This window comes from Gallus gallus, chromosome 24 (assembly GCF_016699485.2).
Source record: "Gallus gallus isolate bGalGal1 chromosome 24, bGalGal1.mat.broiler.GRCg7b, whole genome shotgun sequence".
In the NCBI taxonomy this organism is placed as follows: domain Eukaryota; kingdom Metazoa; phylum Chordata; class Aves; order Galliformes; family Phasianidae; genus Gallus; species Gallus gallus.
This window is the reverse complement of record NC_052555.1, coordinates 3,673,379-3,700,457: the sequence shown is the minus strand read 5'-3', so window position 1 is coordinate 3,700,457 and position 27,079 is coordinate 3,673,379. Positions and strand designations below refer to the sequence as shown.

General features: G+C 49.4%; 1 protein-coding gene across 1 annotated transcript in view; it reads left to right on the top strand.

Annotated features, from left to right (window-relative positions):
• The window catches only part of GRIK4 (glutamate ionotropic receptor kainate type subunit 4), a 124,266-nt gene that overhangs the window by 66,630 nt on the left and 30,557 nt on the right, over positions 1-27,079 (top strand). Inside the window, exons 3-8 of the mRNA XM_015298177.4 lie at positions 3,057-3,221; positions 7,985-8,082; positions 10,704-10,869; positions 13,765-13,943; positions 16,445-16,498; positions 24,309-24,470. Coding sequence (XP_015153663.2) covers positions 3,057-3,221; positions 7,985-8,082; positions 10,704-10,869; positions 13,765-13,943; positions 16,445-16,498; positions 24,309-24,470 — 824 coding nt within the window. The remainder of the gene's footprint in view (positions 1-3,056; positions 3,222-7,984; positions 8,083-10,703; positions 10,870-13,764; positions 13,944-16,444; positions 16,499-24,308; positions 24,471-27,079) is intronic.

The following is a 27,079-nucleotide window of genomic DNA, read 5'->3' as shown; positions in this document are numbered from 1 at the left end:
TTCGTCCTCCTGGAGAGAATCCTTATGGTGAGAGGAGAGCATCAGCCTCTCATCGTGCTGTGCTCTGCCAAAGGGCAGTGAGGGTGCCACTGCCCGGTGCCATTCCCACCCAGCAGGGCAGCCAAGCGTGCCCGTGCTGTGGGGTGAAGGAATTGCATCACTGCTTCATGTCCACTGAACAAAGCTCTGCTGTCTGCGTGCTGCTGAGGGCTGGGGACAGGGCAGGTGAGTGGTGGGAGAGGTGATGGATCTGCTCTCAGAGGGCACCGCCTGTGTGTATCTGCACCCAGCAGCACCTTCCTTGTTCTGGTTCTTGTTCAGCCCTTCCCTTGGAGTGTTTAATTTGAAATCTGTGCTTGATGGGGTTTATAATTGAGAAGTTGCTTGTGCTCGAATCCCGAGCAGCTGTAACCTGGCTACTTTCAGCTCCTGTCCAAAGCAACAAACTCTTCTGGTCTGTAGCCTCTAGCATTGGTGGGCTTTGTGTTAGGTGCAAGGAAAACATGGGGCATGTGGTCTACAGTAGGAGCTGTTACTATAACAGGGAAGTTTATCCATCAGGATCGGAGCATCCCATGGGATAAGACATCTCCAGCCATCTCCTCCTGGGAGATCTCAGCACCTCGCCCCCCGCTGCCCCCACCTGGCGCTGCTTCCCATCCCTGTGGAATCCCACTGCCCTCATCAGGTGCCCATCACCATCCCCTCTGCTCCCCCCCGTCCTCCCAGCATTTTCCCCATCATTCGTAGAGAAGGCGGTTGAGATTTGGAGATGTTGTTATGACGGGGAACAGAGAAGTGATTTTTGAGGCCAACAAAGTTCAAAGACTTCGCTGTAAGTTTTCAGGATTAAAGACGTACTTGATGCCGCTTCCCATATTTAATAGACAGGAACAGATGAAAGGGAATTTATGTAAAGATTTTCGTTCATACTTAATGATGCCGCTATTAGATGTGCTGCGTCCCAAGACATGAAGTTTTAAAACCAACCTTTTTCAAACTTTAAACGACCTTTTCCATCCGCCAAGCCTAATGCATAAAGATTAGCTCTGTCTCATTACCCAGTCCATCCTGGGGACCGGTTTAAGGTTTAGTTAACTCTAACCAGGCTCCCAAAATGACTGAGCGCTGCCGTGGGGTCGGTGGGTCAAAGTGGTGCTCCCATCAATGGTGGCATTGTGGGATTTGCTCCCAACCTGAGCTGCAAAGCTCGGATCCGATCAGAATTGAACAGGTTGGGTGCTTTTTTTTTTTTCAGCTTTAAAGGAATTTTCCCATCTTTCCAAAAGGAAAACTGAAAAAAAAAAAAAACCCAAAACCCCCACAACCCACCAACAGCCACACACCCCGAATACAGACATCATATCCCTGCGCAGACATTTGTGCTTCGGTGACCTGGGGAAATTATTTGAGACGCTTCTGTTTCAACTCCTTCAATTTTGAGATACAGTCCGCTATGCATGAGTCGAAGCGAGCTTTGGAAACCGGTGATTGAAGCGTGCGCTTGGAGGCGTTGTCCGGCGTTGTGATTTCTGAGCCTCTAAAGTGCAGAATAATGAGTGTGAGAGCGCTGACGCCGCTCCCCTCCGTTCTGCTGGGTCAGCTCCTGGCAGCTGGAGGCATTGCGATGCTCGGCAGCACAAGAGCTTTGCTTTACCCTTTCCTGGAAAGCGAGCTGCTTGCTGGGCACCTTCCTTTCCCAACTTCTTTGTAATTAGAAGTGGTCGCCGACCGTATCAACATCTGAAACCTGTCCATCTGTGCTCCCGGCCTCAGAGGAAAAGCACAACCTTTCTCTCTGCATAATGAGACCAAGATTAATGGCCCCAGCTCTGCAGATAGCGGCGGTGCTATGTGGTGCTCACCCAGACATTTGCGCGTCCTCCACAAGAAGCATTGCTGCATGCTTTCTTGGCTCTTAGTTCGGCACTGGTCCCATAATACAGGGAGGAAGGCGTTGGGCTGCAGTTGGGTTGGTGTGGGCCTCATTGGCATTGTTGGTACCCAGCAACCATCCGTGAGGTTTATTCTCTGGTGCAGAAGGGTGAATTTCTTAGCTGTCCCTTAAGTCGTCTGGATAACAGGACTGCTCAGATGCCATCCTGGAGTCCGGGTACGTCTGTCCCCACAAGGCAGATAGTTTTCCTTTTGCCTATGGCTATGCTGCAGTCCCTCCTGCATTTTCTAATGAGCTCTGCATGCTCCCGAGTGTGAAAAATGCAGAACTGGGTAAAGAAGGGTAAGAAGAAAAGGGGGAGAAAACAGTGCTCTGGTGCATTTCAAGGTGTTAACGGGCACACAGACCAGCAGAGCCCCACTAATCTGTGCTTTGTTCACCTGCACTGCGCAGGCACTTCTGAAAGGCATTTGCTCCCTTTGGAGTGATGTTAGGGAGGGGACGTGGCTGCGGGTGCCTTTCTAACACCCCCAGCACATCCCATAGGGAAAAGCAGTGCCTTGGAGGAGACCTCCCCGTATCCGGAGCTGTGGGGGCAGTGCCAGCGCTGCGCTTTACGCTCAGCTCCGATGGCTTTTTGCCTTCCGTCACGGAAATAGAAATAATCCCACTCTCCATCTCCCTCTGCCTAACGCAGCTTTCAGTGGGTGGGCCCAGGAGCTGAGTTCAGGAGTCGAGTGCTTTCTGTTTGAAAAATATTTGTCCCTTCCCACCCACGGCTGCCCACGTGCTTCCCGAAATACTCCCGCTATCAGCGCCAATTTCGGCACTGTACCAACGCTTCCTCATGAATAAAGCGAGGCTGTTTGGGGATGTTGTTTCGTTATTTGTGTGCTGGGATGGGGGGCAGCGCTCAGGTGAGTGTGCAGGGCGCAGCTGGGCGCTGTGCTCCGGGAGGGCTGCAGCATGGGCAGCACAACGTGAGTAGCACAGCACTGCTGCAGACTTCACACCCACATGTCTGGCGAGAGCTGGAGGTGGGCGAAGCTGCGGGAGGGAGGATGTGGCAGGAGCACAGTGCTGCTGCAGTGCGGGGTTGGGGGGGTGATGGGATGTGGGGTGCCCCTCCGAGCCTAACCGCTGTGCTCTGCCCCCACAGCTGCCATCCTGGATGACCCCATGGAGTGCAGCCGGGGGGAGAGGCTCTCCATCACCCTGGCCAAGAACCGCATCAACCGTGCGCCCGAGCGCCTGGGGAAGGCCAAGGTGGAGGTGGACATCTTCGAGCTGCTGCGGGACAGCGAGTATGAGACGGCGGAAACCAGTGAGTATACTGCAGGGCCACTCCTGCCCTATGGGGCTCTGCCACCCACTGCACGCTGCCCGGGCTGCAGAGCATCGTTCTGCTGTAGGCTTGGAGCCAGGTCCCCCACCAGCATCGCCATCACTTGGCTCAGCAGCCTGGGACGAGTTATTTTCTTTAATCTGCGTGTCAATAAGCAGAAGCAATGATATGGGAGGTGATGCTCCTTGATGGCGTGCAAATAAGAGACTCTGGGCAAGTTCCGTGCAATTAAGTTATTTTTAAAGCCCTGTGGAACGCCATGTGTCAGCTAACGTGATGGCTTTCTCAGTGCTGTAGATTGGCAGTGGATTTGTTTACACAAAATGGAATTTTCAAGCGGTGTTTAAAGTCCCATGGATTGAAAAGAGCTATTTCTGAATAGCAGCCACCTCCCATGTTGCAGTGACATCCCTCCATGCAAGCAGGTCGCTGTGGTCGGTGATCGCGGCGATGCCCAATGGGTTAACAGCACAATGATGAGTAAAGCATCCTCGATGGGCCCCATCCCACAGAGCAACTGGGAGTAACAGAAGCCACAAGGATCTGTAGTAGCTTCTTCCTTAAGAGGGAAAAATGCTTTGGGATGCGATAATTTCCTTTTAGGATCAGCTGTGAGACAACACTGTGTTCAGAGGAGGGCTGTATGTTCTTTAATTACCGGTGGTCTTGGAAAAGCTAGAGGAATCATTTAAATAACGGGGCTTTTAGATGTGTTTCCCTGCAGCTCTTGGTTCCGGGGCTGTGTAACCCGCAGAGCATCCCGGGAAGGCTGCTCTTCCATTTCCTCAATTAGTGTTTGCATTATTTATAGACGCGTTCAGTTAATAAAGTGCATTTCAGCAAGTACCTGTGCGCCTATTTATAGAGCCTGTGAGGCAGCCTGGATGGAACCGCCACGTGCAGCAGTGCTTAAAGCAAGCAGACCTCCATCCTTTCGGGTCCCTCATCTCTTTGTGTCGGTTTCCCATCTGCACAAATCAGTGCAAACCCCGTCTCGCTGCTGGGTCACCTGTAGGATTGTAGGAGGGATGGGGGCAGTCTGTGTTTCCCAGGCTGTCTCCAGTTTGCCCCCAAAGCCATCCCAGCACGCCCGTAGGAAAGCAGAGCACTGCCAGCCTGCCATACCCCGCTGTGCCTTTGAAGGAGTCCATTCTTTTCCCTTCCTTGCTTGTTGTGGTGTTGCTATTATCTTGGCTGAGGGATTGCAGGAAGCAGCAGCCGGATTGCTTTGTGCCATCGCTCAGGGATTGCTCTGCCGGAGCGTTTTTCAAGCAGAAGAATACCCATTTGCTGAGGGGAAGTGTTCTGCAAGAAATGGTTGTTTGCAGCCAGTGTGGTGTTTGGGGAGAAGGCGGATAATGGGATAAATGAGGAAGAGGCAATTTTCCATTTTGAATTTCCACCTCGGGGTGATTTTCTTTGTTTTCTTTACTTTGATTAAAGAGTATAAGGAGTAGAAAGTGGAGCAAAATGATTTGATTTTGGTGAAGTGAGGATTCACAGAATTTTGCAATATGTTATTTGCCTTTCCTTCCGAGGGAAAAACATCTTGGAGCGTTTCTTACAGAAAGAAAAATCTGGATTCTGTGTGACTCTGCTATTAATGTCACAGGAGTTACTCCTGATTTATACTGCTGGTGGAGGAGAGTCCCTTCCCTTAGTGGAGATTTCAGGCCTTCTGTAGCTCTCCAATATCCGACCTCACAGCTTTAACGTGCCGCTGATATTTGTTAGCACACATCATGTTACTAAAAGCAGTTTTGATGTTTTAACCTACGACTGCGGAGCAGTTAGACAGCTGTTTAATCATGCTGTTCTCCAAGCTCACACCCTTTGAGCTCACCCCTGCCTATCGCAGCCTGCATGCCTTGCTGACCACTCCAGGAGCGATGCTGTGACGTCCCATCAGTGATCTTGTGTGCAATTAGGGCTGTGAGAAAGGCTTTTAGCGTAGCACTGAGCCATTTCCCTTCCCTGTTCCCTGAACTGAGTCAGTGCATCTCACTGTGAGGGACTGCAGCATCACGCTCCCTGCAGCAGGTACAGCATGAGTCAGTCTTAATCGCATTCATGCATGGTTTGCTATTTCAGCTTTGGATGTGAATGAAGACAAACACTGACTGTTCCCATAAGTGACATCTGTAAAGTCCTCTGTTTTGAAATGAGTTCGTAGTGAAAGCTGTTTTCCCATTAGAAGCAAAGCTTGCTTTCAGTCTGTGTTTGACGTTTCAGCTCCCTTTATGGGGACCCAAACCAGCTCATTAAACGTGCCTTCATCAAAAACACCCTATTGCTTTCAGTGCCCAGGGAGAGCAGCCAGCATTCTTCTTTTAAGCATCATTCTGTTGTTCATCCAAACATCTCTATGGTCGGACTTGATGATCTTCAGTGATCTTTTCCAATGACTCTCTGATCTTGGGGGCAGGTCAGCAGTCAGTCAGCAACACCAGGTGGTTCTTAGTTTCTATGTATTCACACCAGTGTTTCCAAATCCACCCAATGATGCTGGTCCAGATGTGCTGATCCCAGCAGTTGTGTGATCCTGCTGGATTTCACCTTTAGCCCCGGAGGTGGCTGTGACCAATGTGCACATGCTGATCTTTGACCGTGGTAAAGCACAAGAAATGAGTGAGTATGGAAGTGCACCCACGTGGACGGCTTTCAGCTTTCACATGCATAAGAAGTCGCCTTGGTGCCCAGTGTTCACTGGGGTTTTGAGTTGTTTGATCCATGAAGACCAGGCAGGATTTGGACGGATGTGTCTGAGTGCTGCACGGCAGCGTTCTGCCTTGTCTCCCCACGGAGCCTAACAGCATCGGGTGATGTTTGAAATAGGAAATGTGTTTGGATTACAAGAGCTCTCCCAGCACGGCCGAGGCCTTTGCCTTGGGCATCTCCACTTTGTTTCCATTCATTTCCCTTAATTCCACTGAACGCCTCAGCCTCCGAGGGCCGAGCGGGCTCTTCTTCTTCCGGCAGTTGTTGCAGCTCTGTTGCCATGGCTACTTAACCTGATTTTTGTTCTCAATGGGCGAGATGAGAAGATGAGCACTCACCAAACTTTGTCCTGCACTCACAACCGAATCCGCCCCAAGACTCTGGCCCTGGTGACCTGTGGTTGAGCAGCACTCAGCCCCTTCTGCCCAAGCACTGAATTGCAGAGCACCCAATGGGGCTGTGCGTGTTGCTGAGGCAGCGTGCAGGGCCTGCAGGTCACCGGGGCTCTCATCTGAAAGGATCTTCTTGAAGAGAGATAAGTGCCCATAAAATTTTAAGCAGGGAGAAAAAGCGAGCGCTGCGTTCCTTTGAGGAAAGTATTGTCTGTGTGCTGAGGGAGATGGAGATGGTAGAGGGAGAGAGAGCGTGGGGGGAAGGAAAACCCCAGAGAAGGTGTTTGTCATTGGCACTTACTGTAAGAAGTCAGGGCAGTGGTGCCCCATTGCTGGAGACGCCCACAGTCAGGAGATGGGGCTCTGAGCACCTGATGGAGCTGTGGGTGTCCCTGTGCATTGCAGGGAGTGGGACCAGGCGGCCTTTAAGAGTTACTTCCAATCCATTCTGTGACTCTATGAAAAGTCCCCAGAGTGGCAAATGAAATCCTCAGCCTGTGGCTCTGTATCCCAGCCATGAGGTCGTGGAGACTTCTGACATGCAATGCCACCTCAGTGATCTGATGTGCAGGTGTTCTCTCACTGAGCACTGCTCTCGGCCTCGTAGCTCACTGGTTCAGAAAATCCTGGGCACATGATGAGCTCTCATCTCACATCCAGCCTTGATTTAGAGACCCAAAGTTGATAGAAAACCTGCTCTGTTCTGTAGTGTAGCAGTCATGGTGATAAATTCCCTTTGCTACAAAACACATGTCCTGGTTTGAAGTTTCCCAGCTGCTTTTCCCAGCTAACTTTCTACAGCCACCACAAAATTTTATCCAGCATGTCAGCCCAGAGGGAGGACCGCTCCAAGGCGGACCAGCAGTGCAATACTAAAGAAGCAGTATCCTCAAAATCTCAGCTTTTGGAGACATGGGTTTAGCTTTTATAGGAGACTGTGCTGCCAAGCGCTCTGAAGCCGCATTTCTGGGTGATGCGGTGGCAGGGATTGCAGCTGGGGCAGTTGGGGCAATGCCATTCAGCTGAATTTGTGCTGGGAATTAAAAGGACAAAAGGTTACAGTTTAACCCGGGAAGCTTGAGGAAAGAGATTTAACTTCTTCATTTTGTCAGAGCCTTTTTATTGTTCTGCTAACCTCGGTGGCGTGGAGCCAGAAGATTAACTGCTGCTAGAAAAAAAACAGGAATGAAAAACAGTAATGTGATTCCTTATTATTACCACTGAGCTCTGCAGAAGATGAGGGAAGAAATTCAGACGAGTTTGTTTGCTGCTGGATGATGCTTTGTAGCTGGGTCACTGCTGCGTTTAGTGCCTTCCATAAACTTCGCTTAGCATCGCCCTTGGAGTGTAATAGGTGGGGCTGGAAAAGGAAAGTTCTGAGAGAGAGACCCTTGTTCTGAGCTGGAGATGAGGATATGGGACATGGGGAGGGCTGAGATGGGGCACGGAGATGCTGGGGAAGGGTGGTGTGATGGGCTGGGTGTCAGAGGGAGCAGACGGATTTGGGGGAATGTGAATGGCAGGGAATGAGTATATTGTATATTTATAGCAAAGTGAAGCAGGTGCTGCTGGCATCTCTGTTGGTTGGAACAGGGTGAATTCTAATGCAATTTCTTCTCTCTATGCCTACAGTGTGCCAGATCCTTCCCAAAGGGGTGGTGGGCGTCCTGGGGCCTTCCTCCAGCCCGGCCTCCAGCTCAATTATCAGCAATATCTGCGGGGAGAAAGAGGTGAGTGGACACGTCCCGTGTTGGGTGGGTCTGTGCCATACCCCCCTTCTTTCCTTTGTGCTCCCCAAACCCTCTGCAGCTCCATGTGCCCTCTGTCCCCACTGCCCCCTGTCCCCATGTCCTAGCAGTAGGCATGCTGCCTGCCTTAAGCTGGGGGTAGCGACCTGCCTGCAGCACTCCAGGACATCTCTGGCAGAGGTGCCTTGCTGGAGTCATCTGTTTGCTGCAGAGTCCTCCCCGGGATCCGCTGTGCCTCCTAATGATCAGAGCTGACAGCTTGGTTTATCACCTCTTCCCTTATTGCTCGCACTCTTGTAGCTTCTTCTCTTTCCATTTCCTCTCTCATTTCTGCCTTCCTTGTCCTTGCTTTCATCTCTGTCACCTTTTCCTTCAGTTTCCCTCACGTGCAGCACCAATGTGAGCCGTGTCTCTGCCGACAGGGCTGCAAAGACCCTGGAATCCCTTTGGAAGGCTGCACTCCTCTCTGCTGCTGCTGCATCAGTGCAAGCCATTTGTAGCCGTGTCCAGACTACGTGCCTGATTTAGTATTTTATAAGCCTTGAACTGTCTTACACTGATCCAGCTCTGCTCACGGGAGAAGAAATTGAGTTCCCTTCTCATAGTTCATCCCTTTAAAGCCAGATAACATCTGAGCCACTCAGTGAATGCTCTCTGGAGCCTCCAAGCGAGGGGAGTGCCTGAACTGAGTTCTGGAAATAACTTGCATTCACAAATGAGTGCTGTCCTTTGTTCCATGAGAATCAGAAGTGTTGAGGAGATAGAGGAGGTCTGTGAGAGCTGATGCTCTGGGCTACAGCACGATGAGTCTCTGGAGTGTATTTTGTAGTGCTTCCTGCAGTTAAACGTCCCAGACGTGCTCCATTCCAGGTAAAGGCAGCTCTGCAGTAACAGATTGCAAGTGTTTTTCCCCTAAAATTCACATTCAAACTGAGTCTCTGATCTAAGTCTCTTTTCCAGAAATGAAAGGTGAGTGCTAGTACACTTCTAAGGTATTTGATTCTTGAGCTTGGTCCCGGCTGCCCTCCTAGTGATGTAAACCTGCAGAAACTCCCTATGATTTATATCACAGGAGCATCACTTGGTGCCGTTGTGTTAAATGCAATACAGCAAACAGCCAGAGAGATTGTGCTTCCAGACCTCTGCCAGGTGATGGAAGGAGCATCCTGGCTGTGCTGCTGGTGCACCCTCTGGAAGGTGCCTGGCCTGGTGCTCACCTGGAGCTTGTGGGAAAGCTGACAGGTGCCCCTGCATTGCATCTCCTGCACTGCATCTCCTGCAATGCCCTTCCAGTGCCTTTCCTTCCAGATTTCCTTTCTTCCTGCGCAGGGAGGAGTGGTGCAGGGGACAGAGCCCTGGAGAAAGGGGTGGCTCGGGGCTGAGCATGAGGTGGTGCAGGGGTGGTGGTTCCAGGGGTGGTGGCTGCATCCCTGTTAGCGGCTGTTGCTGCAAGCCTCAGGCTCCATCTGGCTCCCAGGAGTGATCAGCAGGCTGGTGCTGGAGCCACCCTGTCTGCTCTGCTTACAGGAATTTGCCCCTCTCCCTGCAGTGGAGCCTGGGATGAGGGCTGCAAGGTGAAGTCAAGGCAGAGAGCAGCTTATTACTCTTTTAACTTTCCTGTCACTAACTGAACAGCTTATGGTGTCAATACAGCAGCCATCACAACATACTAATGGCCTTTCCCAAGTGGAGAGAGATCGGAGGCACGGGATGGTAGTTTCTGGAAGTGCTAATAATGGAAGGAAACAGGACTTGACAGTTCTCTAATGAAGCAGAAGCAGATGTTTCCCTTTCTGTCTTCAGTTTCTTCCAAATAAATCACTCTGCAAAAGGAAAACACCATTACCCGTTGTAGTTTGGCTGAACCCTGGTGCCCAGGTTCCAGTATTGCAGGGTTGCAGCGGGGCTCAGGGCAGGCAGCATTGTGCTCCTGCTCTGCTTTATTAATGATAAACGTTATTACAGCTCAGGGCCATGGCTCGACTGGAGCTTGTGTGCTGTACGACCACCTGTTGCCTCTCTGCTGATCAAAAAAGCCCAAAGCTTCTGGCTGCCACAGCTGTTCCTCTCTCTCCTGAGCCTTACCAGAGCGGGGTCATCTTGTTCCTCTCTTCATCTTTCCTAATTACCTGGCGGCACATGGGGACTGCAGGCAGAGGTGGATGGGCAGCGCTGCATCCAGCACAGAGCAGCACGGGCTGTACAACTGCCTGAAAGCATCCTCCGTATTCACCCAGGCAGCGAGCCCGAAATGAAGGGTGGGCCTGACTACAATTAGTACCCAGACTAATTACATTGAACTCATCCAGAATGGTTTCCTGTGCTGTAATCACAAACCCCGTTGCCTTTCTCTGAGTGGCTCAGCAAGACTTTTCCTGATCTGCTCCTTCCCGCAGCTTCTTGTTGCTGTGATAATTATTTCCCTCTGCTATTGCACAGATCCCACCCTCCTCTCCTCACTTCAGTGACGCTTCTGCAGTTTTACTGGGATATTTCACTTTCTGCATGCTGTGCATTTCACACCAAAGGTCCTTTATGGTAAATGTCCTTGTTTTTATTTCTATTCTCTTAATTCTGTTTCCTTCTTCCTCTTCCCTATTTAGGTTCCTCACTTCAGAGTGGCACCAGAAGAGTTCCTGAAGCTGCAGCTCCAGCGCTTCACCACCCTCAACCTCCACCCCAGCAACACTGACATCAGTGTGGCCGTGGCAGGAATCCTCAACTTCTTTAACTGCACCACTGCCTGCCTCATCTGTGCCAAAGCTGAATGTAAGTCATTCCCAGGATGGGTAGTGGCCCTTCTGCTCCTGCTTACCTTTTTGTTTCCCTCTGCATGCTCGGTGCTTGCTGCAGAAAGAGTAGGGTAGTTGGTGTGTGGCAGCTGGGGGCTGTGCTGCCTCACCGCTTGGGGGTTTGTAATGTAGGGCCTCTTTGGGCAGAGCAGCCAAAGCAATGCAGCCCTGCAGAGCAGTCATCCCACCTTGGTGCCCCACAGAGCTGTTTGTTGGAGGAGGAATGGGGATGGGGAAGAGGCTTGTCTGCCTTCTGTTTGACAATCTGAAGAGTGTTTTGCTTGCACAGATGGGTTTTTGAAATGGAAGGGGAAAAAAAAAAAGGCTTAAGCTTGTTTCTGGAGATTATTTTAGGCAAGCATCACTTTTTGAAATATATCTCCCAAACCCACGTGCAGTTGGTGGCCTAAAAGCAGGACTTGATTAATAGTCACTACATTGCACACCCTCTTGGGCTCTGCAGCCATACATCTGCTGGTAATTGTGCATCTGGATGCTGGATTGTTCACCTCAGTGAGCCCATATTCAGCTCTGCATAACTCTTCTCACATGGCAGGAGTGGGCTCTGCATCCTAGTGCTTCAAGTGTGTGCTATGCTCTTGTAAGGCAGCGTGCAGGCAGGTAGCTTATGTGTAGTACCCCAAACTACTTTTCTTTTACTCTCCTGCATCCAGATTCATTAGCACTAGAGTTAAGCATCCAAACCAGCCTAGAAGAGAGGCTTTGTGAAGGCACATGGGTCCAGAGAGCTTTGGGACACGGGCGGGAGCTCTGCAGTGTCTGGTGGTGGTGGGGCTGAGCATCTAGGAAAGGCAGCATCCTTCCTGAACAGGCTTGGGCAGACCTCATCCCACAGCTGTGTCAGTGACACGCTGCTGTGGCAGACTCCCGCACAGAGTCGGAAGGAATAACATAGTGTTTGCCTTTTCCTTGGGCTTTATACACCCTGGGGAGACGACATCCTGAGTGTTTGTAAGTCATTAAATTGCCTTCAGCAGGCACGCTCAGATCTACCCTAGCGGAGGACCTGACCCAAAATTATGCAATTAAAATAATGCAAATAGTCTCTTACATTACATTCAGCTAGGACTGAGGCATACCATGCTCTGACTGTTACAGAGTGCAAGAAGGGCATGATTCAGCTCTGTGTAGGAGCACAAGCCCTCGTTTTCCCTAAAGGCAAGCATTGCTCCTAAGCACAGTGCTTTAGACAACTAACTGGAGGCATTCAGGGCTTTCAGAAGGTTCCCTGGAGGCTAATAAGGGGAGCATATGAGCTGTCTGCTCATCAGTAAGGAAATCTTGTTTTGAAGGATGTTATTATTTAGATCCCAGGAGGGAAAGTCGTAGCTGTTTTGGTTTAAGTACAGGGCTGTGTGATGGGACTCCTGGGTCCTATCCCGTCATGTTCGTGCTGTCACTGGAAGAAGTCGCATCCTTCCTCTGTGGGCTGATTGTCATTTCTTCCGGTGGAAGGAAAATATGACCTCAAAGCCAATGGAGTTAGGCCAGTGTAAGTGGAACACAGCGATGACTAGAAGAAGATTATGTGACTCAGTTTCTCTGTGGTGTGGAATTATAAGCTTGTTTGTGAATTGCTCTGAGGTCCCAGCCTGGAAGGTCTGTGGGATTCAACAGAATCCTTGACCTGAAAAGGCAACCAATCCTGGTGTGGGTGGTCATCATAAGAGCAGCTCTGTAAGGTCTGACTACCAGAGGGAAGAAATAGGAACCAACCATGAGGGTCAAGGATTGTAGCAGCACAAACCCCACGAGCAGAGCTGGTGAACAGATAAGCATAAGGTGCAAAGGCAGATTTTGTTACTTGGTGTGACACAGCAGTCCCCAGGACCTGGATCTGCCCAGTTCCTGACTTCTGTGGCAGCACATCTTGCTGGGACAAGCTGCAAGCAAAGTGTCCATCAGATTACTATTCACAGCAACCTGGCTGAGCCTCACAGGTGTGGAGTGAGGTGAAAAGCGAATCAAAGAATCAAATTCACTGATCACTTGAAACCAGCACACTGAGCAGTACTCAGGTGAGGTCTGGGCTGCTGCTGTTGTGCAGTCGCTGAGTTCCTACTGGAGGTGGGGAAAATGCAAGAGGCAAATGCATTGTGAGGAGTTCAATGCACAGCTTGCTGGCAGCCTCTCGCTGTGAAGGGGAAGCTGCTCATCTCAGATCTTTGCCTTTTAACACTGCTTTGTTCCCTTTGTGAGGCACTGGCAGTCCCTGGAAGCAGGGCTAATCACATCACTCTGCATGTTTTCTCCCTGCTCCATCCCATGTGGCACTAAAGGCCCAGTCTGGTTCTGACCCCACGTCAGCCAGGCCCGGGTTCTGCTCCCAGCTCTGCTTTTCCAGCCTCCTTCACCCCAGCTTCCCTCCTTTCTTTGCACTGTATGACCATGTGTGCTGCCTGTGTTTTGCTAATGATTAAATCTCATGGTCTCTGGTCAATCAAAGTTGACAGAGGAGGTTATTTCCCGAGGAAAACCAGCAGCTACCTAAGAAGAGACAGAATCTATCAAATGGTCTTTCTTCAATAAGAAAAGCCACAGCAGGAGGTCTTGTTAGATATCAAAGGAGCCTGACCGGGAGAAGCCTCAACCAGCAGTGGGGGGTGAGGGGGAGGCCATGGCCTGGGTAGGCCCAAGTAGGCCTTAGGAGGCCCGGTTAGGCCTGGGGAGGCCCAAGTAGGCCTTAAGAGGCCCAAGTTGGCCTGGGGAGGCCTGCAGTGCTCCCAGAGCCAACCTGCAGCCTTCCCAGAGCTGGCTGCAGGGCATGGAGAGGTGCTTCTTGAACCAGGTGTTAAAACATCAAGGTGTCTGTTTGTTTTGTTTTGTTTTTTTCTCTCCCTATGATATGAAGGCCTTTTAAACCTAGAGAAGTTGCTTCGGCAGTTCCTCATTTCCAAGGACACGCTCTCAGTCCGGATGCTGGATGACAGCCGGGACCCTACGCCTCTCCTCAAAGAGATCAGAGACGACAAAACGGCCACCATCATTGTCCATGCCAATGCCTCCATGTCCCACACCATCCTGCAGAAGGTGGGTGCCTGCCTGGAGTCACACCTGCAAAAGCTGCTGCTTCCATTGGGCAGTGTACAGTGTGAAGAGTGCACGAACGCAGGTGTTGTGTGATAATGGAGCACAACAATCTGCTGGAAATGCTTTCTGCTGAGAGGGGAATTGCCACTGGTGGAGTTTCTAGGGAAGATAATTTGCTTGTTCTTTTCAGGACTGTACCTACAGCAAAGGTTTAATTGCTCTGAGCTGATGTGATTGGTGGTGCATGCCCATGGCCCCTGGTGCCATCACTCCACTCTGGGGGGCTGCTGAGCTCTCTGAAATTACTCAATTGGTGCAATAATTTATTTTTTTTTGCTAGTACATTCCTAACTTTTCACTTCCATTTTTATTGTCTTATTAACCAAGATTTTATTTTAATCATGTTTATTTTTAAATGGTCTCTCGCTGCAGTTTTTAGCGTTTGTTTTGATAGCCTACTTCAGAACTGAGCAGTGGCTCCAGATGGAGCCTGAAGTTGGGTGTAGTTTCCCACGTCCTGGAAGGAACAAGGAGTACTTTGAATCAAAGCAGGATCCAGGCAGTGGGGTCTCCCTTTGGCTGCTGTTGCAGCATTACACGTGGAGTCCTGGCTATGTTATAGGGAAATTTCATCTCCATTTCAGATTTATCCCTGATGACAGCCAGCAGAAACCACTAGAACTGTTTTTGTTATTTTTCCCCCTCCGGAAGGTTTTTCTTCTGCTTGCAATTTTGCATTTCTAAATAGGCGGTTTGGGGTATTTTTTGGGCTCCCTTCCTGCCTTTTTTTGGGGAGCTGTTTTCTTCCTCCGTGCCTTTGGGGTTTTTCTAAGTCCCCGTGTCACCAGGAGCATGCAGCTTGGCAGCTGCAGGCTATCCCCTGCCTGTTGCTATAGTGACTTCCTGCAGACCTGCAGCTCCTCTGTGCTTGAGTATTCTCCTTCCACTGATAGAGATGTCAGAGATTGCCCTGATTTTTCAGCACTTCAGTAAAATGTAATGTAGTCTTCCTGGCCAGAGGATTGTAGGAGTGGGAGGTAATAAATAATGAGCTTCTGATGCAGCTGCCTCTTGCATCTGGGGAGGCTGAAAAATCTTTTCTTTATGGGGATGAGGTCATGGTGAGTCGGTGCATCCTGCCCAAAGGTCACCGAAAGCAGGAGAAACATGTCATCAGTTTGAGAGTGCTATGTCAGACCTTTTGGACAATGAGAGAAATGGCAATTTCTCATGTCTCACTCTCTGCATATGGTGAGGAGACACATGGTTGCTTCCTCTATTACCAACCTGTCCCACTGCCCACCTTGCAGCAGGCACGCTGAGTGGCTGTGAGCGATGGGAACGATGCTTGCAGGAGACGCTTTGTTGCTCGCTTTGATTTTCTGCCCTTGAAATCGAAGGCTCTGACTTCAAAGTAGGTCAGGGTGAGAGCTGACATTATCGCTGTCCCCAGGAAGGGAGAGGGGAGGGACGTGAATGCCACGTTTTGTTGTGTGGGGGTTCAGAGATGAGGCAGTGGTCTGGGAAGCTGCTTGAAAGCCTGCTGCGTAGTCATGGTGCTCTTTTGGCCAAATGGCTTTGCTGAATCTGTTTTGGCACCTGCACAAGGGACAGGGGGACAGCGTGTGGCCGAAGATACCCTTGGTCCCTCACTGCCTCCAGTGCCTCCAGGTGGTTGGGATGATTGGAAAACTGCCTTGCCAAGGTCCCGGAGCAGAATTGAGACCAGCTGTGCTTGGCAGTGAGACACAGGCTTTCAGAAGGATTTGCAGATTAATGATGAGCATCTGTTCCACCAACCAAATACTGATCTAGTAAGAATTTTGAATTTTGGAAAATAACTTCAGTTATCTGGTCTGTGGTCTCTAGGAGAGATCATCCCACAGAAAAATCTTCCTTCTCCCTGCATCCCCATACACTTCTACCCTCTTCTTTTCTATTTTTGTGGCCATTGCAACCCTGGTTAAACTCTGGAGAACTGTCAGAGTTGCTAGGTTTCATCCATGTTAGTTAATTCTCAGGACTGGAGTCCAAATCTGGCTGATGCCTGTGGGGAAGCCACCACTGAGACGACTGACTGTCCTTTTTCTGTAATTCCACAAGAGCTTTCACTGCCTTGCTCACCGCATCCTGGTGCTTGTAGCAAGAGGAGATAAGCACTGAGCCCTCTCAGCTGCTGCTTTCCCTCATTATGTTCAAAAATCAAGTTCAAAAGTTTCCCTCATTATGTTGATCCTTCAAGAGGAGAGAAGTAGCATCAATTAACAATGAAACAAACCCCATCTAATGTCTCTTCTCTCAAAACCCACAATAAAACCAGGAACCTCCAGATATGCTGGGTCCTGCTGGACTCTAATCCCATGGATCAGGTTGTGCTGTTGTGTTCCAGCCTTCCCAACAGTGGCAGTGAGGGTGGGAAAGCAAATCTGGCCCTGTCTGCTCTGCTGAGGCTGAGATTGCAGATTGCCAGGCTCAGGTCTAATCTTTTCTCTCCTTCACAGGCAGCCGAGCTGGGAATGGCATCTGCCTATTACACATATATCTTCACTAATCTGGTAAGACGTTTTTCTTGGCTTTTCTTGGCTGCGTGTGTTGAGTCATGTTAATGAGAGCTTGGGGAAAAACTGCCTGAGTGTGGGGTGGGGGTTACCTGCAATCCCTCTACAGTCCCCCTGCAGTCCTCCTGCAATCTCCAGCATTAGGTAAGGAAGGCTTGCTGTGGCTTCCAGGTGGGGAGAGCCAACTGATGCACAGCAGCCTCACTCCATCCTGTGAAGCAGAGTCTGGAGATGTGGTTGGTGTAGCAAACCGTGTTATGGGATTTGGGGTCCTTGGAAAGAAGTAGATGGGTGCCTTTAATGGGGTTCTCAAAGGGAGGTGTCAGCCAGAGGCTGCTCGATGCACAGGGAGAAGGATGGGCAGCAAAGCGGAGGAGGGATAGAGCCATAAACATGGAGAAGCAGAGTGGGCATGCCTTCAGCACAGCCCCTGGTGATTTGGCTTTATAGCCACTAATAACGTTAATGTGGGGATCGTGTGGCTAAATCTCTGAGTGCTGTGCTAAACAAGGAGTAATGGGCTTAGGCAGCAGCAGGGGGAAACCCAAAATAAACACCGCAGAAACTTCTCTTGCTGCAGCAGGCTTGAACGGGCTGCCAAGCAGTGTGGGGAGAGCTCAGCCCAGAGGGAGCAGGGCCCTTACTGGGGACTGGTGGGATCCTGGGCACACAGGACAGGCTGGGTGATTCAGTGGAGGTGCCTTCCAACCCCCAGTGATAGTCATATTCTCTAATTTCTATTAATATTTATGCCAGGGTGTGTGTGTGCCAGGAAAGCCGAGAGCTGAATCACGCTTTGTGTTTGGGTGGGAGACAGACGGCAGCGGATGGAGCCAAATGTGTGGGAGGGGGAAGGCGAGAAATGCAGGGGCTGAAAGCCCAGGGAGCAATTGGGATGGAGAGTGGAGAAGGGATAGGGAGAGATGTCAGAAGAGAGAAAAATGCAAAAGAAGGAAAAATCCACAAGTCCCTAGCAGAACTAATAGCGTTCTGGCTGCTGCCCAGCACTTGATCCATAGGTCATAGCCTCGCTCAATATCAGTCCAACATGAAAGAGCTGCACTGCTCCTATTTATCCTCGCGCACACGGCCAGCACTGGGCAGGCAGGGATGGACCTGGAGGGATGGAGTTGGTAAGGGATGGAGTCTCCATCCCACTAAACACCTGCCTGGCACACGCTGCATGTTTGAGGCATGTAGCAGCACTGGAAAATATAACAAGTTTAGGGGAGTCTCAGTCACAGTGGGGCCCAAATCTGTAATTTGAGCTTGTCAGTGCTGCTGTAGCACACATAATGAGGGATTTCAATTTGTACATCACCAGCACAGTGGAGTCTGTGTTCATAGATGATGCTTGGACAATGGAAGCAGCTATAGAAATTAAGCTCCCCGCTACATAATTAAGCTCATGACCACCTCGGTTTTGAGCATGAGTGTTATTAAGCATTTTCTTGAGGTCGAGAGGTGGCATATGCCTTTGAAACCCATTCATCTAGTGCAATGAGGGTATGAGGCAGGTGAGACTGAAATGAATTTGGTTGTCATTTGCTCTCGCAGGATATTATTCTGTTTAGCATGGTTTATTTTACCACTTTGTCCAAGAGATGAGCTCTGAGCAGAGCTAACTGGATTTTTGGCAGGGCTGCTGAAGAAGAAAGGTGACATCGGGCAAAACCTGGGCAGATGGGCGAGATGTTTAAGGAAATTAGTAATATTTAAATGGGGATGAGAGATGGGAGTGAGCAATTTAGACTAATAAATCTGGAGGGATTATCAGGCTCCTAATGAACCCTCTGAGGTTTTACAATCACTGCCTAATAGAAAAGATAAAATCAGAGCGAGCTGCTGTGAAGGGGAGCAAGCAAAAAGATGGCTTTAAATGGAGGGAGAGCCCATCAGAGGGGGAATAGACAGTCTGTACAGCATGACGTTACTTGGAAATGGAAAAATATGTCAAGCCAAAAAAAGAATAGAAAAAGGGCTAAAATGCCAAATTAAACACCTGCCCTGCAGCACTGGAAGGGAATTCTGTTTCTGTCTTCTGGCATTAATTTTATTTAATGAGCATATCCCAGCTGACAGCGAGCTCCATGTCGCAGCAGGGCATGAGGCGGAGGCGAGGGGCTGCCGCCCCCCAAGTGCCATTCTGTGGGGTAGGACTTGGGGGTCCTGGGGTGCTGTGGGTGTCCCCACCATGCTCAGCAGGAGGCAGAGCTGCATCCACGAGCAGATGCCAGCCTTTGGCAGGAGGCTGCAGGAGCAAACGAGGAGGAAGCCCTTGGCCCCCAGTGTGTTTCCATTGGAGCCGAGGAGAGCAGAATGATGTAAAAATATCCACAGGCTAATTTACTGTGTGCAAATTCATTATCAGCCTCCTTCAGCCAGCTCAGGGGATCCTTTGTGTCAGCAACAGAAGCTCCACAAATTTTCCGGGAGTCCTAATGAAAGTGGCAGAATGGAGCAGATCTGCAGGGCGTTCCTTCCCTGGTCCACCACTTCCATGCCAGGTGCTCCTTTTGTCCACATCCCCCTTGTAGAAAGTCAGCTCAACTCAAGCTAGGTGATGTTTGGGAGGGGAGGGGTGAAACTTGAAGCTCCATCAACAAATTTGGTTTATAGTAATCCTACTAATAAGGCCACTGTGTAAGGAGAGCATTGCAAGCAGGCTGTTGTGAATTGGAAGAAACATAAATAGTTTCTCCTAGTGCTGGAAATCCTTGAGATCAGCAGTTCATAGCAGAAGGGATGCTGGATGCCTCCAAAACCCTGTGGTACAATTAATTCTTGTAGCTCGTTAATTCTGGGTAGCTTGTTGTTGTTTTTGTCTTTTTCCTTTTAATCTAATATATAGACTTCAGGCTGGGTTTAAACTTCAAAACATTTATCAAGGAGATTAGATGGAAATAATCAAAACAATTAAAATTATGACTGTAAGAAGGGAGGTGTAAAGGAGTTTTACTAGTGCCTTGAGTCAGTCTATTCACTGGGTATAGGTTTGTTCTCTGACAATATTGTGCGGAGGTGTTGTTGCTGATAAAACAGCTGCCGTATTCAATTTCCAGAGACCAGATAAATCAGCTTTGCTTTGTTTATTTGTTTCCTGTTTTTCCTTCTTTGTTGGTGATTTATAAAGAGGTTGGTCTTTCATATAGGATGAGTTTTCCAAGGCCGTGTTGTCACTCTGGATGCCCATCAGAACAGGACGGGCATGCAGGCAGCCGTACAGCTCTCAGCTCCATCACAGCCCACTGTGCTCCGCTGCTGCATGAGGTCCCCAAGCATCCCTCGCTCTCCCCTGTGCCTTAATGCAAGCAAAGGATGCAGACTTCCTTGTTAGGCTTTGACAAATTTTACCTTGCAGTCCTTCCTGATTCCCAGTAACTGATGAAAACCTTTTTGCAGAGCCCCGGCCATTCCCTGGATTTATGGTTCGTGTTTCCAGCAGCATGCGGTAGGAGGGCAAACAAATCGGGTTTGTGCAAGGATGCCAAAGCAATTTCTCCTTATTTTCGTTAGCATGAGAAAAGGATTTAGGCAAAACAGTGATTTGTGCCTGTCTGCATTTTGCTGCTTGTGCTACCTTACCTGTCTGGAGTCTGCTTTGTGTATTGTTCCAAGTCCTGCAGGAAGTCCAGCCTGTGTTTGATTGCCAGTTGTTGAGTAAATCATGCTCTCAGATACAGCCCAGGCCCTCTGCTGTGAGAGCAAACCTCTTTTGTTCCTCTGCCCTCATGCTGTCTCATCCTCTTTGTCTCGGGCACTCTGCCTCCTGTTCTCTGTGCACTGTCCTCAGGTCCCAGTGCAGCACTGGACCTCTTTTCTCCTTGAGGCTTTGCCACTCCTCAGTCCCCAGTCTCCCTGCAGAGAAGTTGAAGTAAATTGTATTTACGCCATGTATTTTCCTAAAGTGCTCTCTTTTGAAGAACAGCCTCCAAAAACCTAACAGCTCTCCTTGCATGAGGGGCTAGAATGCCCATCCTGACTGGCATATGGCACACTCCAGTGCTTTTGTGATGTGTCAACGTTGTAAGAGCAACCAGGTTATGTATGGGCAGTTTGCCTAAGCGGTCCCTGAGTTCACTGAGATCGCAGCTGCTCTGTAACTGCATGCATGGCCAAATGACATGGTGCATTGGGTCGGTCTTCCACACCCACTTGCCTGCTCAGAAGGCTGCAGTTTGTTGCTGTGCTGAGTTTTATTCCTTCCAGAGAAATTGATTTTAACACGTGGCCCATTATAAACTTATTGACTCTGTCAATAGTTTATAAATAAATTGCGCCTTTCAAGAAAGCCATAAAACGCTTAACATAATATTGTCCACTTGAGTGAATAAATAAGTGTCTTCTTAGAGGAGCTTAGGGATGATTAGCACATTCAGTTACACAGCCCCGAGGGCAACAGGATGCCAAGTGCCAGCATGGGAGCTGTGAGCTATGCTTGGAGAGTGACAGCTTTTCTGAGCAGCAAATACTCCTGCAGTGGAAGTTTTCCAATGTGAGGTCTTAATAATAGAGAAATGGAAGCTCTGGCCCGAGATTCTCCTTCCTATCCCATATAAAATTAGCGCAAGAACAGTACAGCCTGTTCTGGAGCCACTGGTGTAAATCAGCCTTCGCCAGGGGGCTGGATCCTTGGCTGATGTTGGGGCTGAGCTCAGTGCAGGTGCTGAGCAATGGCAATGGCAGCATCAGAGAGGGTCTGCAGGAGGCTGCTCGTCAGCAGAGAGCCAACCAAGTCCTTGCAGTCTCTGCAAGGCTGAGCCTTGCAGCCATGTTTCTAATCACTTGCCTTTTTCTGCTCAGTGCCTCAGTTTCCTCCTCTGTCCAATGGGTATAACCCCTCCCAGTGGGTGCCCTGGTGCGTTGCTGTTGGTGTCACAGGGCACCAAGCAGGCCCCGAGCGATGGAGCTGCACCGTATGGGTTTGTGTTACTAATGGAACGGAGATGATTGCCTGTAAATCTCCCAGTCGTAACTCACCGCTATGACGCCAGAAGCTCCAAGCTGGTGGCTTTAAAGCCATGAATTACTGAGCCTGGCCATGTGGCTTTTATTAGGCAGGTTCCCCCAATGATCTAAATGCTCAGGTCACCCCAGAGGTTGTGTCTGCTGCTGTAAAGCGAGAAGGCAGGTCGAGTGCCGCATGAAGCACAAACCCAAGAGTGACTTCATCCCCTAATAACTCCTCCAGTGCCGTCTCCCAGGGAATCCCTTTGTATTCAATTAGCTAATGTGTGCCTAGCGCTTTGAAAATACAGAGTGCCATAGAATCACTAAGTGTTGTTATTTAAAAGCACATATTTAGTGGCTGCAGCCCAGTAGTAGAAGTCAGAAAATCTACACTATAATTGCCTGGCGCTGCTGCAGGCTTTGCTGTGATGTGAGCAAAGCCTGGGGACTTTTCTTCTGTAAAAGTTCATTAATTTTGGCTGCAGACCTTGAGGGCCCTGTTTTTCTAAGATCTCATGAAACAGGATATTGACTTTTTGGTGGGTGTTCTGCAAAACAGAACCGAAGAGGGGGAAGAACTCAGGCAGCCGGGATTTGTGCACCTGAAATTAGGCCTGGCAGGAGTGTTTGTGATCTTCTTTGTGCCTCGAGTTGCACTGGTGGCATAAGGTTGAGGTCCCCCCCCTGGACAGAGTCTGCTGGCAGCTAGGAGTTATTTTGCTAATGGCTCCTTGCTCTTACTGCGCTGGAAAGCAATCCTCAGTCCTGCAAAAGGCCAGCACTGCAGATAAGGCAGAGTAAGCACCCAAAAACTGAAATGTGGAAAATTCCTCCTAGCTTAGGTAAAAGTCAGCCTCGGTGTGTCTCGCTGAGTCGCCCTCAATGAGCAATTCTTGGATCTGACACCGAATCCCCATGTGCCCTCTGCAGAGCCTGTCTGAGCCTCGTTGCTAAAATGTGAACAGTATTTCTCTACCTCAGTGTGATTGTTGAAAAGGTGAATGTGCTGATACTTGCATGCAAATATGTGGTAGGGGAGGCATCTGAAATCACTGCCACGAGCAGGATTTCCATTGCTTTTTCTGGCAGATGGGGTGCTGAGCCCTGGGAACCTGCTGAGAAGTGCAGGCCCTGAATAGCAAATGTGAGTTCTTGTTTGCAAACACGGGTTTGGAAATGTCAAGCGTGGTCAATGACCGTGTGGGAAAGGGAGAAAGCAGCCAAGGACAGATGCAGCACTGGCAGCCTGACCCCTTTGTCAAGTCTATCTCATCCCATTGCAGAGGAAGCGTGTGCCTCAAGGAGGGTTTGTGTGTGGTTCATTGCTTGTTTCTGACCTGGAGTCACTGAAACGCTTTTGATCACATTCAGTGGGAAAAGACTTAAGGAAGAGGGTTGGAGTGTAGGCAGTGCAGGGAAGGGGCTCACCCAGGTGCTATGGGCCCCATGTGTTGGGGGTGGGTGCTTTATGAGCATGGCTGCAGTGGAGATTTCTGCAGCAGGAGGTTCGCCTGGAAGATGGCAGATATGGTGGCTGCAAGAAGAGAAGCTCGCAGTGACACGGGATGAGAAAAAGCTGACGTCAGTATTAGAAGCAGCCCTGATCTGGGGCTCTTGGCACACCGCATCGCATGTTCCTTCCCCTGTGCAGGGCACTCAGCCTTGCCCCTTGCACCATTTCCTCCCAGCCCTGGCTGGGAGCTGCTGTTTGCAAGGGCTCAGCACATCCAGGAGCTGCTGAGGCCCTGCTCCTCATTAGCCATCTGCCCTCCCTGCGCCGGTTGACAGGATGCTGTGGGTAAATAGATAACCTGTCAGGAAGGCAGGAGGATAAAATCATTCAAATGAATCAATAGTTTGCAGGCAATTTCATGTTACCTAGTGTTAATGCGGTTGTGTCCAAAATGCACTTAATCCTGTGTCTGATCACATCCTCGTGGGAGTTTGCCTTGCTGGAATGATCTTGTAACTCCATGTTTCAGAGATTTACAGACATTGTTCCTACGTGCACACATACGCAGGAAAGATAAAAAATGACTTGACTCACTGAGATCGCAGAGTCCATGGAGCCAAAAGACATTCATATTAGTGATGGAAGAGAATGGGTATCCAGCAGTTTCTGAATGTATTACTCCCACCTTCTCACTCCATTTTAGCAATTAGCAAAAGAGGAATTAGATAGGAAGGCACCATTATTTCCTGCTAATAGGACAAGGAGGGCTGGACGCTTCTCCAGGAAGCTGATGCTGTTGTATAACTTCTTCCATTGACGTGAGCAGCAAATAGAGTTCTCCTGTTTTGCTTGCACTTTTTCTTAGCACAGTTCTTGACCACTCCAGATGCGGCTCTTTGCAGTCCAGTGGTCCTAGTGACCTGAGGATTCCTCCTGGCAGGGCTGGGATGGACAACCAGTATCTGAGGCTCTCAACCATGGCAAGGAGCAGTGGTCTCGCAGGTGAAAACAGAGCTGGGGTGTTCCCTGAGCCTCCCCAAGGGTGCAAACTAGCTCTGGCTTACCTATAAAGCAACAAGTCCCTTCTGCAAAGCCTGCTAGCAAGTCTCTGGTGTGGTTGGCATGGACCGTGGCTCAGAAATGAGGTTTCCAGAGTCCATTTCAGAGGATTTGGGTCTTATTGTGGAACTACATTTTTGCTGGCATTTTCAGTAATGGCCTGCAGAGCCCAGTTGCATCTCCCATGCTGGGCTGGTGGGTGGATTTAAGTCCCAGCTGGGAGATGGTAGGGGCAACTTCTTGTAGCTGTATGGCCTGTCTTCTCTTCAGTTGTATCATGCAGCTTTGAAGTCTTTGGTGCCTGTTCTCTTTCCTGATCCTTTTATCTGTTTGGGGATTCTTTAGGAGTTTTCACTCCAGCGCCTGGACAGCCAATTGGACGACCGAGTCAACATCCTGGGATTTTCCATTTTCAACCAGTCTCACGCCTTTTTCCAAGAGTTTGTCCAGAGCCTCAACCAGTCCTGGCAGGAGAACTGTGATCATGCTCCTTTTACTGGGCCAGCAGTAAGTAAAATCCTCCCCACATCTGTTTATCAGAAGCTTCATCATCCATTGGGACCATGGGGTAAGGCAGCGAGGGGGGCAAGAAAAACTTCACAAAAGGGACCTTTGGGAACCAGGTGGATGTAGAGCTGGGGAGAGCTTGGCTGCACTTGACTGTATGCACAGCTTTAAAGAAAACCTAATCCTAATTTGAATTGTATTTCAGCGTCAGTGCAGGGGATGGTTCAACCTCAATTCAGTGTTATCCTTGTGTGTTTGCCTTAGGAATATGGCTTGTGGAATAGGAAGGGAGAGTCAGGATGCAAACAGCATGGGAAAGGCTGGGCTTAGGCAGATGCCAGGAGACTGTGTGGTGTTGCTGCCCTGACATCTCCCTGCTGAGTGTGGAGATGAATGCTGAAATCCTCCCCAGGGATTCCTTGCAACTGGGAGGTTTTGCACAGCAGCACTGCCAGATTGGGATGCAGGGGTTGTGGCTGCAGTTGGGGGAAGGGAGGGAGAAAATACCATCCGTGGAACTGTTTGCAGCTTTTTTAATGAACTCCAAGTCCCCGTGACAAGCTGCGGCAGCTGTGTGCTTCTGAAAATCCCCTTATTATCACTACAAAGTGATCTTAAGTGGACAAAATAGGGAGATTGATGCCCTTTCTGTCTATATCCTATTGGTTTGACGTGATGCTCAGGCCATGGCGGGTACGTGGCTGGGTCCAGCTGTGCTCCCACATCCCAGCCCTGCTGTGGCAAGTGGCTGCCTGCCCTACTGCAGCTCTGCAGGGTCACAGCTGGGAGGCTTGGTCTGTGCATGATGGCTGCAGGTCTGTTCTGAGGCATGAAAATAAATTTCCTTCTGATAGAACAAACAGAAGACAGTAGGAAGAGGAGCTTTGCAGGTGTGATGGGGGAATAGCTGAGCTCATTTAGCCTGCATTGTCTTGAACGGCTGGCAAAATCTGTAGGTGGAAGGATGCAAGAGTATGTCTCATTGCAGCCTTTTTTTTTTTTTTTTTTTTTTTTTTGAAGAGTGAATGAGTTCAGAGCTGAATGGAGCTGTCTGGTTTGAGCCTGAGCCTAAATCACCCATCAGTGCAATATGAAGCCAGCTGGATGCACCTTTCATTCATTCCCAAGCACATTCTGCAATACAGTGGGCTTCCTCCAGGCCAGGGAGGGCATGGCTGGACAGAGGGGGCTTGGCCATGCTGCATCACCCTGCACAAATCACAAACAGGGAGCGGAGGCATGAAGGGAAGCAATTTTTCTCATCATATCAGAATAAGAGGGCCTAGAGCACTATTGGAAAGTGGGCTTGGTTCTCCTGAACTGATGTGAGGGTTCCTTCAGTGCAAGAGTCCATCACCATCAGATCATGTCCCAGGTGGTAAGAGTAGTGCCTTGCTCAGTGAAGATACAGAGCAGAGGTGATGTGCAAAATGCCCAGATGGGGCATGTGTTTCTTCTGCTGTTTCTGCCAGGGAAATCCATTACTACTTTGCAGCATGTTGTCTCTGCATTTGGAAATCTGGCAGGTCTCATCTCCTGGAGTGCATCCCTCTGTCAGAACTTCCCCCTTGTGTCCTGGGAAGCAGATATCTCTTACTGAAAAGAAGGAAACTCAACAGCTGGAAGTGACAGGAGGGAGGTTTCCCGTGAGCTGCAGCATCCCAGGGCTTTCTTGTTGGAGCTGAGAAAGTGTCTGAGGGAGGAGGAGGAAGCTGCTTGCTCTAATGCCATTCTCATTAATCACGTTGCAAAGAAAGGAAATCAGAGAAAATCATTCAAATTACAGATGGCTAGATTAGGTAATTAGAATTTAGACTAAAACAGATGTTTGTAATTAAGTGTTTATGTCATTGAATAAAATCCAGATTGTAAAGTCTATTTCACAGGATTTTAATGGTTTTTATTCTGTGTTATGTTTGGGGCAAAGATACAAATGACAATATTTTAGGACAAAAAAAAAAGCTTGGTCAAACCTGGACTGGCCAAACCTGCTCATGTTTCCCTGGAGAACAGCTTGCTTTTAAGCATGGCCTTTACGTGGGAGATTTCTGTAAATACCAAATAAAGCACTGCCTTTCACTTAGCTGTGTTTAACCTGCTGGAGGGGGGAAGGCATGCATCCACTGAGGAGCTGTGGCACGCTGGGATGGAGATGAGAGCCTCCTGTTCCCTATGGAAAAGACTCGATTTTCTGCATCACAACCCCTCCCCAGTTCCTAAATTGAAATTGCATGAGGTCTACCTGAAATCTCAGCAAATTGTTTGAGGTTAAGGAATAAAATATTCCAATCGATAATGTCAAATGCTTCACTAATATCTACAAGTCTCTTGCTCACCAGCTAATAAGGGATCATTAACTGCTCGGAGAAAATGGAAATCAAAGTCTAACAGGAGGCAATTAAAAATGGGGGGCCGATGTTCTGGTTTGGTATGAGATGGCAAAATTTTGGTGTCCCAAGGGTTGTGTTTGCTGTCGTAACATTTTTGATCAGCCAGCTGTGATTAATATGGTTCCTGGTCCAGGAAAGTAATTGGTAGCTATGTATGATATCCTGTAGCTGGAACGGGAGTCAGTCCACAGTTATAAAGTGATAGAGAGCTGCACTGAA